The 15,591-nt window shown below is 44.8% G+C and overlaps 1 protein-coding gene across 3 annotated transcripts in view; it reads right to left on the minus strand.

The window, feature by feature from the left end:
• SCN10A (sodium voltage-gated channel alpha subunit 10) overlaps positions 1 to 15,591 on the minus strand; it is a 99,139-nt gene that overhangs the window by 27,289 nt on the left and 56,259 nt on the right. For all 3 annotated transcript variants that reach the window (XM_010341490.3, XM_010341489.3, XM_010341488.3), the window contains 3 exons: positions 13,978 to 14,151; positions 3,094 to 3,453; positions 1,124 to 1,570 (listed from right to left, as the gene is read on the minus strand). In XM_010341490.3, coding sequence (XP_010339792.1) covers positions 1,124 to 1,570; positions 3,094 to 3,453; positions 13,978 to 14,151 — 981 coding nt within the window. The remainder of the gene's footprint in view (positions 1 to 1,123; positions 1,571 to 3,093; positions 3,454 to 13,977; positions 14,152 to 15,591) is intronic.

Raw genomic sequence — 15,591 nt, forward strand, 5'->3', positions numbered from 1 at the left:
ATTAGTTATAAGATGTGTGACCTTAGGCAAGTTGTTTAATGTCTCTGATCTTTATTTTTCTCAGCTTCAAAACTGAGAAGGCTAGGTCTGCACCATTCAGCTGTTTTGATGACTAGACACGTTAGTGCTTGTAAAACACTCTGCGTGAAGTGCTTGGCTCAGTAGATGTTAGCCATGACCATTGTTATTTGTCCAGAGGTCAGAATCATAGGGAACTTGGCCACCTGGAGCTTCCTAAGAGCCCCAAAGTAACTGAAAATGTTTCTGAGTGGCAGACAGCTGTCACAGAGTTCATGTCCTTTACTCTGGGGATGGTGATGCCCTGCCCTCTGCTGTCACCCAGACAAAGGCATGTAAAATATGGCAGCTGATAACAGTAGCTGCTGGAACACAAGTGACAACTGCAGGGAAGAAGGCTATGGGAGAGCTCCAGACTCAAAGCACAGCGTTTTTAGACCACTTAGTGACCTGGCCAGCAGCCCTGCGTGTTCCTGGGGCCCCACAGGGATCCTTGCCTTCCCACATCGGGCAGAGGCGCATGCCCTGAGTTACTGAGAAGAGGTTAAGGAGGGTTGATATACCAGCTTAAGGTAGTAAGGAATGGTGCCAAGTATTCAAAAATATATATTGTCAAATGGCTTAAATCTGCTTTAAATTTGTTGGTGCCAAAAGGAAATGTGTCATTTCCCTATGATATCACTTGTGGGGAAAAGCTGGCCAAATGAGTCACGTAAGAATCAGGACTTCTTAGGATGCTGGTGAAGATTAGATGAGCCTTGCTCTTGGACATCTTATTCTTAGATGAATCTCATTAGCATCTCACGCACTGAGCCTGGGCTGGGCGGAATGAATGGGGCAGCTGTGTGAAAGACAATCCCCAGACACCTCAAGGTGGCCTGCTGCTCACCTGCTGCCCCGAGCCCCCGACTCCCTGTTTGCCTGCCTGGGGACTTCTGACCTTTTCGTCTAGGCCCTGCTGAAATGCCATCTCCTCTGGAAAGCTTGGCATGGCTTAAGTGTCTTTACATCAAGGTCTCCTGTGCATTTCTCTTTTCCCCTGCGTTACTCAAGCCCCGAGGCCCCTCCCCACTGCCTGAGGTTGTCCGGTGGGCAGAACTCTTACCTGACCTTCGGGGATCACTTCCTGCTGGGAGCTCTGAGCATCCTCCTCACCATCATCCTCCAAGTCATCAAGATCGGATTCGCCCTCAGCAATGGGCACAGAGACCCACACAGTAGGATTAGCGACGAAGTCACTGTGCTCATCCCTGGGACCTCTGGGAGCTGGGAGCTTTCCAGAGCTCCCCCCGGCAGCATTGGCAGTAATGTGGTTCTCAGCCTTGGAGCTGGAGAGTGGCAGTTTCACCACCAGCTCAGGCTCTGCCTTGGGCCGGGGGAGCGGGCAGGGCCTGCTGAAGAAGTTGCAAAGGGCCTGCTTGGTTTGACGGCCAAAGACCTGGATCCGTGCCAGGGCCACCTGCAGATTGTTCACCTCCCCATCGTCTTCTGAGGCTGTGAGGTTGTCTGCACTGAAAGAGTTCAACAGCAGAGCGATGAACAGGTTGAGGACCTGAGGAGAAGGAGTGGAAGCGAAGATCGATCAGTCACTAAGCTGAGTCCCACATCAGAGCACCGGGTTAGCAGCTGGCTGGCAGGACAGCCATGGCCTGGGTTCTCCCTGCCTACCCGGGATGCGGCCCCTTTTGGGGGAATGGACATTCTGAGAGCAGTTGAGGGGAGCTTTGAGGATGTCCCAGAGTGACTTGCTTCAGTGGGCGAGGCTGGGAAGCACATTTTCCACCATAATGGAGGAGCCCCCTGCTGAACAGAGGGACATTTAGGGACAACAGAGAGAAGGCACTGGCCCTTCCTGTGACCACCCTCATGTGCCAAAGCCCTGGGTTCTTTTCCCGACTCTGGAATCCTGGGCGTGTGTCGCTGCTTCCCGTTCTTCACTTGAGAGCAGGTGAAGAGTGGTTGTGAGAACAAAATGATACGAGAAGTGATACGAGTTTGCTCAGAGGGGCAAACTCCCCTGTCCGGGGGTAAGGGACATCTGTGGCTCTGAAGGGGGTGGTGGGCTCAGCCTGGAGGAACAGAGTTTCTGGGATGCTGGCAGAGGCGTCTCTGGCTCAGGGGCCAGGGTGAAAAAGACTAAAGAGTCTGGATTTGTTGTTTCTTCCCTTCTCTTGGTTTAGCTTCCTTCTGTCTATAAAACTCTCAGGAGGAAAGAATCCAAGTTGCTTGATGTCCAGGGCAATAGGAAAGGGGCTTCTGGAAGACTGCATCTTCCCATACAGCCAGCCAGTCCCAGGAGGGCAAGAATCCCCCTGACCAGAGTGGGTGGGGACAAGCAGAGGGCAGGGGGCTAGGCTGAGGCAGAGAAGGGGTACTGGGGCTAATTGGCAAGTAAGTCTCCAGAGCGGCTCCCTCCAAACCTGGAAGTAGATTTTGTTCTTAGCCCCATGGCCTTGGATGTCATCTGTGACCAGCTTCTCTCTGTTGTCTTGTCCCACTGTACCCCTTACTGCAGCCTCTCCCCCTGCTCCTAGCTAGGACCTGTGCAGCTTGGAGAAATCAGTCAGCTCTTACTTCCCTAAATAAAAATGTTTTCTGACCACCCCCCCCCGCCCCCAGTGTGGGGAAGGACATTTTTCTCTCAACAACTAATAGCTATCATTTACTGAGTTCCTGCCTGGCCCAGACATTGCATTAGGCAATTTGCATATGTCATCTCCTGTCACTTAATTCTCCTAGTAAACCCATGAGTAAGCACTATTTTCTTGATTTTAAGGAAATCAGAGCTTGAGGAGATTAAGTCTCTTGCCTGGTGTCACTACCTAGCAAATGGTGGAGCTGGGATTCTACACCAGGACTTTACTTTCTAATCATATGTTCTCATTCCTGCAAATCAGGCTACCTCCCAAGGCACACTTCTTGTAATGAATCCCACATGAATTTGAAAAGTTTGAAGACTTTTCAACCAGAGAAGTACAATCTGGGCATAAAAATGCACACCGAAGCTTTTTCAGATAACCCACAAGCCTCTCCTTTCCCCAGGAGGCAGTGCCCCCAGCAGGGCTCGCCACTCACCACCAGGTTCCCCAGCACCATCACCGTCAGGAAAAGGACGAGGCATATGGATTTCTGGCCGACTTCCATGCAGGCCCACATGTTCTCGATCCACTCTCCACAGAGGATGCGGAAGACGATGAGGAAAGAGTGGAAAAAGTCGCACATGTGCCACCGGGGCCACTCTTCATGGAGCGCGGAGATCTTTTTCCGTTCGTTACGGTAGTTTTCCCCGAGGAGCTGCTTGCCAACCAGAGCGAAGACAAAGACAATGATGGCCAGGATGATGGTGAGGTTCCCCAGTGCCCCCACTGAGTTTCCAATGATCTTGATGAGTGTGTTTAAGGTGGGCCAGGACTTGGCCAGCTTGAAGACCCGCAGCTGCAGAGAAACAGAGACTGTCAGGTTTCGGTAGCTGTGCTCATTACCTTTCATCTAAAGTTTTGGCTGGAAACCAAAGCCCTGGGAAAAACACAAGGCATCTCATCCCATTAAACGAGGGCGTTTTCTGGAAGCTGCTTTCGGAGACCTTTCTTCCTAGGCTATCAATTACTCAAAAATATGATCAGCCTTCTGTGGTTCCTAAGTATCAATGTGTTTCATTGACTGTGGCTGAGTCGGGGTCTTACACTGGGGTGGTGGCCTTGCCATCTGTACTCTGTTCCATAGCCACAAGCCTGATCCCTCCTGAATGTGGGCCTCTTCTGCAGAGGGGACGTGGGTGTGATGGGGCTTACAAATAAGTAACAACAAGCTTATTTTTGACGTGAAGAGAGACCAGCCTCCTTCGGGTAGAGGATGACCCTCTGCATTTGATAGGTATTGGCAAACATATCTTAGGCCATTTCTCATCTTGGGGCAGTGGATAACATCTGTTGCTCCTACCAGCTTTGAAACTGCAAGTGTCCACGATTTCATGGACCCAGCATTCATACGTTCATCTGATTGGCTAACCTACCTACGCCCCAGAACACCAGCCATGCACGTGCGTGGTACTGTGCTAGCCTGTGAGGTGTATGCAGAGAGGTATGTGGGTTCTTGCTGGCATGGAACTAATGGTTTCGTTGCTGACAAAAGATGAAGATCCAAAAATTCTTCATTGTAAACTCAAATATGCTAAATCTCACAGAACAGCAAAAGCATCAAGCATAAAAATGTATGAACGTTTTAAAATACATTTGTGTGGTTCTCTAATTTGTTAGAAGAAAAAATCTGAGCTCAACTGTCAGTCTATCAATCAGGGTGTGTTTATGGAGCACCCACTAAGAGCCAGGCTGTGGCTTAGGTGCCAGGATGCAATGCTGAACGGAACAGTGCAGCAACAATTTTTTCATCCACATATCAGTGAATAAATCCCATGGGAGGAGGTTTAATCCTCTTGTACAGTAAGTGCTATATATACTTCTTTAGGTGATGGAGGAGAGGGAGTCCACGTTCACCTTTGACCTAATCTGGAAATTACTCTCGCATATGGGAAGCAGGGCTTATAACAACTCTGTGGACTGGTCACAGAGGCAGCTGATAAACACAAATAAAAACTGAGCATTAGTAACTGGTATGGGGAGCAGGAAACACAGTGCATGACCTTCCTGAGGATGTAAGCCTAGCAGGAATTTCTCCCTGCCTTAAAACTAGATCCCAAAGAGCTACACCCTTCATGTAAGGATGAACCACAAACAAGCCCAGGAGAATGCAAGGATGGCTGGTGCTAGGTAACCAGCTACAAGAGGAAAGTTGACACTGAGAATCTGGAACAGCAAACTGGTGCTCGTACAGGATTTTAGCTGGAATTCACACTACCTAGGTATTTTAAGTTGAGAATTTAAGTTAAAGCAATTCTACAAAGTGCTCTGTAGAATTAAGTGCAAACACTCTCTGGAGGAACCTGCCTTTATCCCAGATTTCAAAGCATTCCCTCAATGGTCATTTAAGAGTTGCCTCAATGATCATTTAAGAGTTGCAGTAAAAAAACAAAAAAATAAAAACAGAAGGAGTGAGTCACCAGGAGTGAATGAGATCTGGGAGAAACCATAGATGTGGAAATAGCCATTCCATTTCTTCAGATGACATTAATTGTTAGTCAGAGATAACAGTATAATTAGGTATAATATGTTAAAGAAATAAAATAATAACTTGAAACTATGTGCAGAGAATAAAAAGCTGTAGATAAGAAGAAGTTGTGAAAAGTAAATACACTCTAAGAAATGAAAAATATAATACTTAAAAACACTATGGAGATAAGGTTTGCATCAGATTTGACAGTTTAGGAGAGAGTGAACTGAAGATATATCAGGATAAATTATTCAGAATGTAACCCAGAGAGACGTAAGACGAAAAATATCAAAATAGTGTAAGAGACATAGAAGATAGAGCAAGAGAGTTTAACATCTATCTAATCAAAGTACAGAAGGAGAAAAATTAGAATGGAGTGGAGGTTATAATTGTCCACATATGTCTGGGAACTTTCCAGAACTGAAGAAAGTTACAAATCTTAAGATTCAAGAAGTCAATGCAGCGTAAGCATTATAAATGAAAAGAATTTCACATCTAGACACATTACAGTGAAACTGCAGAACACCAAAGGCAGAGAGAAGATTTTAAAAGCATCCAGAAAGAAAGGAATAAGAGTTACATTGAAAGCTGACTGATCATTAGCAACAATAGAGGCTAGGACACTGTGGAGTAATATCTTCACTGAAGGAAGATAAAATAAGCATCAATTAGAATTGTACATCCATAAGAAATACCTCTCAAAGATCCTGGCAAACTGAAGAGCAAATTTCAGATAAATGAAACAGAGAGGTTATTGCCAGAAGGCACTTACTCAAAGAAATTTTAAAGAGGTACTTCACATAGATAGAGAGTGATCCCAGAAGCAATGCGTAATAAACAAGAGGTGAAACTGTGCCCCAAAGAGTTAAAGAAATCAATCACTACATTTTTAGGCTTGCAGGATAGCAGATAAGAAACAACTCACTGAAAAATCTGAAACTCAAATTGTGTTCCAAAGAGTAAGGAATCAGTAACTTTCAAAAATTCTTGAGTTTTCAGGATAGCAGATAGGTAAAGAAACAACTGGCTGGGACATTGAAACTCCTACCCCTTGTGAGGTGAAGAAAAAAACGGGCCGAAATCAGTTGGAACCAGGATGGCCGACTGGGGTTTGTGCAGAATGAGGTTGCTGATGTCACTGCCTGAATTTCCATGTTATGTCGCATACTAACTCCCCCAGATTTGCATATGGAACCCATGGGTTAGCATGAACAGGTAACTGTGTGTGGCCAGGGTCTCTCCAAATCTCCCCTTCCCTTCCACCAAACACCTGGAAATCCCGGTATCCACTCACTAAACATTTTCTAAGAAAAATACTGCCTTGAAGACAGCACAGGGAGACAGAGCTGAGCTTGACCTCTTGTCTTCTTGCGAGCTGGCAATATGAAGCTTTTCTTTTCTCAAAAACCTGGTGTCATAGTCTTGGCTTCCAGCATCATAGTGTTGGCTTCTGGTGCATTGGGCAGCGAGCCCCCACTGGCTCTATAACAAAGGTATAAAGAGCAAGAAAGTGCTAAGCATGAGAATGAATCTAAACCTTGAGTGGACACAAGAACAATGTCTTATGAGATGTGGAAGAGACTGGTTATATGGTCTCCATTCACCTTCTCCTTCCAGACACAAAGGAAGACTGTTTTCCAGTTTTGCTTGCAGATAGTTGGGGTCATGTTAGTGGATTCTGGCTGGTGGAATGGAGCTGGGGACAGAAGTAATATACATGACTTTTAGGCATAGTCATTAAACCCCCTGCACTTTTTCTTTCTTTTTCATGTTCACCATAAAGGTCACTAATTGAAGATGGTGACATCCCAATATGGGATAATCCTAGATCCCTGAGTCACTACTTGAAGCAGACACTCCCAGGACAGCTTCCCAACAAGCCCTGAATGTGCTGTGAGACACAAATTCTCCATTATGTTAACTCACAGATTTAGAGGGCATCACTGCAGCCAGTTGCACTTATCTTGAATGATGGAGAAATCGGTTCGTTGAGAAAAGGTATTGCCTTTTCAAAAGCATCAAATACATGGCACTGGCCTAATGACCATGTGGTGGGCAACAAAGAAACTGATAGGAGAAGGCTTGGAAAGTTAATCTATGTTATTCAGTCACAAAAATATTGCTTGCAAAAATTCTGAGGCAGATCATGAACCAGCAACCCTAGGGGAAGGGTTTGTTAAACCTTAGTATGGATCAGTTGTAACTGGTTATGTTGGTCAAGACAGTACAAGAAATAGGTGAGCTCAGGAAAGATTTAGCTGGTTTATAGGAAATAAAGGGAAATATAATTCAGAAGTTTAGAGCCTTGACGATTTAGGGAATTGTACTGCTTCTAGATTCCAGGCAGTGAGCAATGAGATTAAGTCTTCAAATGTTGAAAACTAGTTAAATTTTCCAATTAAATGAAACAACTCTTGGCAAGGCTTATAGTAATAGTGTAGCCACTGTTTCTCTTGCAAGAGAAAAGTGTGGGGAAAGTAAAGCAAAGAAATAAACAACAATTGAGAACTTTGTCGAAGAAAGCACTTAGTGTAGCAAGTGACGAGTCTGAAGCCATCTAAGTTTTTGAAGTAATTGTATTGTGAAATAAGCCATAATCCCTGACTGAAAAAGCCTTTCCCTGTCTAAACCTTACAACAAACCTTGGCTTTCCATTTTTCCACAAGTGGGACGCAAACTTTGAAGGTTATACTATCCTCCTTCAGCCATGGCAAAGTCACTTCCTGGAGTCCCACCTAGAGCTGTCTGCTTGCAGGACGCTATGATATGAGTGAGAAATAAACTTTCATCGGGGTCAGTTACTCAGTTTTAGGGGTTGTTTGCATAATAGTTAGCATTATTTCTCATTAATAAGAAGCTTACAAACAAGCTAAAATTAAAATGCTTATGATTATCATAAATTGGGAAAGGATACCTGGAATGGAACATTGTCTTGGAGGAAGGGTAGAGATTTTAGCTAACTTTTGGCTTTGATTAAGTTAACTAATGGAGAGTTATTTTATGCTGTAATTTATAAGGTAACCACTCAAAGAGTAAAAACAGAATATTTAGTTTCCAAATCAGAAGGGAAAAAAATGAGACAAGGAAAAACAAACAGTTGAAAGCAAATACGTATAGAGAGATCATGTGTGAGAGCATGAGAAGGAGAAACAAACAGCCTCAAATCTACAGATGGACACATATCCAAATAGATCGGTGTTCACAAATACATAAATGGACTAAATGCTTTGGCTAAAAGACAAATAAACCATAATCCCTGACTGAAAAAGCCTTTCACTCATAAGTTTTCCAATTAAAGGAAACAATTCTTAGCAAAGCTTATAGTAACGGTGTAGCCACGGTTTCTCTTGCAAGAGAAAAGCATGGTGAGAGGAAAGCAAACAAATAAAGAACAATCGAGAACTTTGTCAAAGAAAGTACTTTGTGTAGCAAATGACAGGTCTGAATTGTAAGAGTCCAAAATTTGATTGTCTGCTCTTTGCAAGAGACACGGAAAAATCCTAAGCATACACAAAGCTAGAGCTCAGTGCCATGAAGATAACTAGAAAATGTGTTTTGAAATTTTTAAAAAACTATGCTTCTGGCTCATGCCTGTAATCCCAGCACTTTGGAAGGCCAAGGTGGGTGGGTCACCTGAGCTCAGGAGTTTGAGACCAGCCTGGCCAACATGGCAAAACACCCTCTCTACTAAAAATACAAAAGTTAGCTGGGCGTGGTGGTGGGCACCTGTAATCCCAGTTACTCAGGAGGCTGAGGCAGGAGACTAGCTTGAACCTAGGAAGCGGAGGTTGCAAGGAGCCAAGATAGTGCCACTGCACTCCAGCCTGGGCAACAAGAATGAGAGACTCCACCTCAAAAAAACAAACAAAAAACAAACAAACAAACAGAACCCAACTATGCTTCTAGTTAACTCTTGAGTCAAAGAATAAATCAAAGTAGAAATTGGAACATATTTAGAACCAAACAATAAGAAAATTATACACATTAAAGCAATTTTCAGAAGGAAATTGAAGTCTTAAATGAAAATAATGGAAAAAGAAATAAATGGGAAATTCCATCCTAAGAAGTTAAAACACAACAAAATATGTAGAATGGATGATGTAATTAAGATAAGATGCAGGATTAATTGAAATGGAAAAATATCAATGACATAGAGAGAATCAACAAGTTAAAAGTTGGTTCTTGGAAAAAATTAAGTTGATGACCTTTGGCAAGACTGATGAGGATGAGAGAAAACACAGTCATGAAGGAAAAAGGTGACGGAAGTACAGGTGATATAGACTCTCAAATGATAAGAGCATAGTATGCACAAATTTATGCCAAAATGAACTTGAAAATTTAGAAAAAGGGAAGTTCTTAGAAAAACACCACTTGCCACAATCAATTTGAAAAATAGCAAACTTGACTAGTTTCATGGCCATTAAGAAAACTAAATTGGTAGTGAAAAATCTTGAACTGCAAATGGCTTTACCAGTGAATTCTATCAAACCTACAAGGAGCAAATCATTTCAGTTTTACTCAAGGAGTGTAGTAGCTGGATCTTGGCTCACTGCAGCCTCAATCTCCTGGGCTCAAGTCATCCTCCTACCTGAGCCTCACAAATAGCTGGGACTACAGGTGCGTGCCATCATGCCCAGCTAACTTTTTTTCTTTTTCATGTATTTATTTATTTACTTACTTATTTTTGAGATGGAGTTTTGCTCTTGTTGCCCAGGCTAGAGTGCAATGGCGCGATCTTGGCTCATGGCAACCTCCTCCTCCTGGGTTCAAGCAATTCTCCTGCCTCAGCCTCCTAAGTAACTGGTATTACAGGATTGTGCCACTGTGCCCGGCCTTCTTTTAATTTTTTTTTAATGAGATGGAGTCTCGCTCTGTCACCTAGGCTGGAGTGCAGTGGCGTGATCTCAGCTCATTGCAACTTCTGCCTCCAGGATTCAAGCAATTATCTTGCCTCACCCTCCTGAGTAGCTGGGATTACAGGTGTGTGCCCCCACACCTAGTTCATTTTTGTATTTTTAGTAGAGATGGAGTTTCCTCTTGTTGGCCAGGCTGATCTCCAACTCTTGCCCTCAAGCAATCCACTCACCTTGGGCTCCCAAAATCTTGGAATTACAGGCTTGAGCCACCACACCCAGTCCCCTTAGTTGTTGTTGTGTTTTATAAAAATTGGTATAATCTTGGTACCTTGATACCAAAACCTGGCAAGGACAAAGAAAGAAAGAAAGAATGAGAAGGGAAGGAAGGAAAGAAAGAGAGGGAGGAAGAAGGAGAGAAAGAGAGGAAGGAAGGGAGGGAGGGAGGGAGGGAGGAAGGGAGGGAGGGAGGGACAAGAAAAGAGAGAAGGAGAAGGAAAGAAGAAGAGAAAGGGAGGGAGGGAGGGAGGGAAGGAGGGAGGGACTATGGCTTGTTCATTATTGTTAGAGTTTCTAATTTTCCATAAAAAGTCAGAAATTCAGATAAATACCAAAATCCTAGCCAAAAATGCCAGAAAAGAGTGTTTAAAAAGATATGCAAGATCCTATGGAGAAAATTACAAAAACATTATGGAACCATTTTCAAACTTTATTGAAAGACTGGTGTAGAGAGTATACTATCTTCATAGATCAGAAGACTGTGTGATGTAAAGATTTTGTGTCTTCCCAAATTGACCTATCGATTATAGCAGTCCCTAATGGGAGAAATGATTAGAGTTTTGTGGGTTTGTGGGTATGTGGGTATGTAACTTGACAAGCTAATTCTAAAATGAATGTGAAAGTGTGCAGGCCAAGATATTCTTGAAGCAAATGAGGTGGATTACTTGATTTACAGACACAGATGTGTTTAAAGCTGCCATAATTTCTCCTAAGCTAGCGGTCAGTGTAAGGTGCCTACGCACAATCGTCAAGAGAGCAAGATTCCATACCCCCATGCCCTGGCAGGCCCACGGTTAGCTTTCTAATAAAATACGAACGTTTCTAGTACACTTGGGGAAGCAGAAGCTTGGTGTTTTAAGGTCTGTGTGCTACTTTTGTTCTGATCCCACAAAGTCTGAAGTCCCAAACAACCAAAAATAGGCAGGTTACTTCACAACCTCCCCCTACAGATTTCTCCAGGGCAATGCCCCTCAGTCCCCACCTCACTGATCTTAACATGCTGATCAACGCACATTCCCTAAGCACACCCACCAACTAAACACTTTCTTGGGGTCTATTCCACTTCCTCATGACCTGGCTTAGATTTCACGGCCCACCAATATTATTATTCCCTTGAAAACAAACTCAACCCCCTCTGCTTCTTTGCAATTTTGTGTTTGGCAAAACCTCACTGCAGAGGCTAAGTCAAATGTTTCTCTCCACATTGCCTGTGCCTGAGCTATAAGAAATGCTGGAGAAAAATCACCGCCAGCTGGTCAGTTTCAGGGTTTTAATTAATAGACTTTATTTTCAGGACAGTTTTTGGTTTTCTGAAAGAAAAACAGTTTCCCTATTACCAACATCTTATATGAGTACCTATGTTGTAACAAACATAGTTACTTGTAACAAAGTAACTTCACTGGTTTCCAGTTGCTCTAAGAATAAAATCCAGACTCCTAGAGAAATTTGTCTTTCTAAAAATGTGATTTAATTCTGATCTTCTAAAGTTTCCAGGTTATGGATAAAGAGTCCTACAGGTCTTCTCTGCCCTCCTCCTCCCTGGGACGGTGACAGTACCATCAGTGCAGGCAGACACCATCAACCAGCGGTTCACGGCACAGCTGTGGCTCAGGACATGCTTTATTTGGTCTTTAGAGTGTTTTACTACTGGACTAGTAACCAGTATTAAAGATATTTTCATGAAAATCTGTATTTCTGACTTTTTATGGAAAATTAGAAACTGACAATAATGGAAAGGCCTGCCTGCATTTTCTTCCTTTCCCTTTCTTTCTTTCTTTCTTTTTCTTTCTTTCTTCCTTCCTTCCTTCCTTCCCTCCTTCCTTTCTTTCTTCTCTCTCTTTCTTTCTTTCTTTCTTCTTTCTTTCTTTCTTTTTTTTTTTTTTGAGACAGAGTCTCACTCTGTCACCAGGTGCTGGGTTGGAGTGCAGTGGTGGGATCTCGGCTCACCGCAACCTCCGCCTCCTGGGTTCAAGCAATTCTCCTGCCTCAGCCTCCTGAGTAGCTGGAACTCTTGCTTTCTTTCTTGCTTCTTTCTCTTTCTCTCTTGTTCTCTTTCTTTCTTTTTTCTCTCTCTCTCATCAATCTCTCTCTTTTTCAATCTCTCTCTCTCTCTGTCTCCTTTTTTTTTTTTTTTTTTTTTGAGACAGGGTCTCACTCTGTCACCCAGGCTGGAGTACGGTGGCACAATCATGGCTCACTGCAGCCTCCACCTCCCTGGTCTCAGGTGATCCTCCCACCTCAGCCTCCTGAGTAGCTAGGATGACAGGCGCACACCATTAGGCCCAGCTAATTTTTTCAATTTTTGTAGAGACGAGATTTCACTATGCTGCCCAGGCTGGTCTCAAACTCCTGGGCTCAAGTGATCTGCCGGCCTCAACTTTTCAACATACTAAAATTACAGGTGTGAGCCACCGCACTCAGCCTGAGATAGTCTCATTGATCTCTATATAAACCTCCCTCCCTAGAGTCATACACTGCTTCAGGTCTGCCTGTGGGAATGGAGTCATCTTTGCCTGTCTACCTGAGGCAAATACCCAGTGCCCAAATCTCTTCCATGGCTGGCTCTATGTCATTGCACATGGGCGTCTGAGTTTGCCACCCCTAGACCATGCACGCCACGTTCAGGGGATCAGCACCATCTCACTGGCTCCTGTGATTGTATCCCAAGCAGATCTGTTCTAGCGCCTCGCTCCCTGAACCACGCACCCCCTTCAACCTCTGGATGCCCAACACTTGTCAGAACCGTTTAGGTGGCATTTGGGGAGATTGCTGGACACCCCCCTTTGTTTTGTCACCTCTCTCCAAAGCTAGATGCGGGGTTCCCAGTTAACACTGAGAGATTCCTGAGAGCAGGTGGCCTGTGCTAACAAGCCATGACATTCTCCAGCCCTCTTTCCTATTCCCAAGAGTCAGCGAGATGCCAAGCTTCCTCCACATGACCTGGAGACTTGGAAGAACCCAGTGACCCCAGATCGTCCTGGGAATCTGACAGGGTTTGCTGGCAAACGTGGCTCTGATTAAAGTGGGTGGCCTGTGGCACTTCTCCTGTAGAGGGCGTCCTGGAGCTGAGTTTGGAGAAGAGCCATCATTGCATGTGAGTGAGGCTAGCAGGAGGCTGCTTTGGGGGTGCTTGGGACATTGGGGCTGTGACTTTGGGCAACAATGAATTGGAGAATGACCTCCTTGAGGCTGGAAGGGGCTGAGCTGCGGAGTCAGACCACCTGGATTTGAGATCCAGGTTTGTGGCTTATTCTCTTGCTTGGCAGATGGGAGACTTTGGGGTCATCATGGAACCCTTCTTTTTCCTCCTCCAGCCATGGGGATCTTAAAAGCAACTGTCTCGCAGGGTTGTCATCAGCATAAAATGAGGTACATTTTATCAAGTGTCCAGAGCTATGCCTGGCACATTGTGTGCTGAGTATTAGCTGCTATGATAACCGCTGTTATTGTCATGTGATAAGAGATGAGGAAAGCGCTTGGAAGTCCCCTCCTGGTGCAGATGAGGGAACCAAGGCCCAGAGAGGAGAAGACAGGTCCCTGATCTGAGTCAACGAAAAGCTGGAACCACAGACCCAAGTCTCCAGTGGCCCAGGAGTCATGCCCAGCTCCCTCCCACAAGGACAGGAGAGGAAGGGGAGGCGGCTGATGCAGTTCCCAGGGCCCAGTGTCTTCCCTGAGTCTGGGTGGGAGTTTCTCCAAGCCATCAGGAGAAAAACATTACCAAGCGGAAGCTCCGCAGCACAGACAGGCTTCCCTTCCTGGCCACGCCCAGCTCTAGCAGGCTCACGGTGACGATGACACAGTCGAAGATATTCCACTTCTTCTGGAAATAATAGTATGGGTCGAAGGCAATGATTTTGAAGACCATTTCAGCGGTAAAAACTATGGTGAAGACCTAGGAGTGGAAACAAGTTTTCATCACGGTGGGATCTGTGGGGTCTGGGGCAATGACAAAAATGGCAGCAAGAAAATGTCTTATTTACAAAACAGCAAGTCCTCTTGTTTTGTTCAGTTGCTGTGTTACCTGTGGGCTCCTGAGCATTGGCCAAGGGAACAGTCAACGTGGCAGAATGGAGAGATTCCTGCACCATTCCCAGGGGCTATGCATGCTGCAGTTTTTCCATATGAATGGTGGTGGGAGTGGAGTAAGTGGATAGTCTTTAAGATCATTATTATAAGATCAGTATGTCTTTGACGAGTCAGTCTGGTTCAGTGGTTAAAAAGCCTAGGCTGTGGGACATCACGGACCTGGATTAAAATCCCAGCTCAGACATTTCCTAGTTTATGTAAGCTTGGACAAATAACGTAGCCTCTCTGTGCCTCAATTTCCTCATCTGTGTAATGGGCATAAAATAAGGGAATGTATGTGCAGTTCTTAGCAAAGGGCCTGGCAATAGTAATGCATTCATAAATTATAGTGGCTAGCAAGAACAATAATTCCTTGTCTCTAAGATTCTTTTAGGCTCTGTGTGTCTTTAATTGTCTTAAATAGGACAGCATTCTGACATTGAGGGAGGTCAGAACCAGGTTCAGGTCACACAACACCAGTAGGGAAAGGAGACAGAGAAGGAGGAAAGCAAAGACCAGGGTCAGGCGCTTTTCCTTCATATCCTTTTATCCGAGCCCCTCACCGGCCTGAGAAACGGACGATGCATCCCTCTTACGGAGAAGACGGGCTGAGAGTTTAAGTGACTTGCTCATGCCATGAGACTGCCCCTGTGTAATTCAAAGAGTATTTTTGGGGGGCCCCTTGTAGGCAAGTCAGTGTGGTATGGTGAGAGGTGGGGTTGAGGTCCTGTGTCTTCCAGAGACCTGGGTCGACCCTGGTTCCACCCTCACCAGCTATACAACCTGGGCAGGATACTTAGCCTAAGTCTTGGCGCTCTCTTCTGTGACGTGAGGGTGATGATAATCTCATAGTGCTGTTGTGACACTGAGATAACATTCACAAAGCACCTGACTCATTGCGGGCACCAAACACCTAACTTTTTTTTCTCGCTTAGAAAAAATGGTGCTGTGCTCTGACACGATGGGAAAGGCCTTTTCTCTCTCTCTCTCTTCAACTTCTCTAACTGTAGAATGAGGGTGTGGGCTCAAATGTCCATTCCATAAGGCCCTCTGTGGTCTCAGGCTGACTTCTTGGGGATAAGCATTCTCTTCCGTTTCCATTTTCCCTTTCCATATCAACTTTAGGACGTGACCTCGGCCTAGGTGCTGCCAAAACATGCTGTTTCCATCATGTTCCAGAACCTACTGCAGCCCCTTTCACAGCCCTGGATTATGGGGGAGGGAGTGGTTTCTAGGGAAGAGTAGTCACATTTCCTCTGGGCCTTTC

The sequence above is a fragment of the Saimiri boliviensis genome, chromosome 9 (assembly GCF_048565385.1).
Source record: "Saimiri boliviensis isolate mSaiBol1 chromosome 9, mSaiBol1.pri, whole genome shotgun sequence".
In the NCBI taxonomy this organism is placed as follows: domain Eukaryota; kingdom Metazoa; phylum Chordata; class Mammalia; order Primates; family Cebidae; genus Saimiri; species Saimiri boliviensis.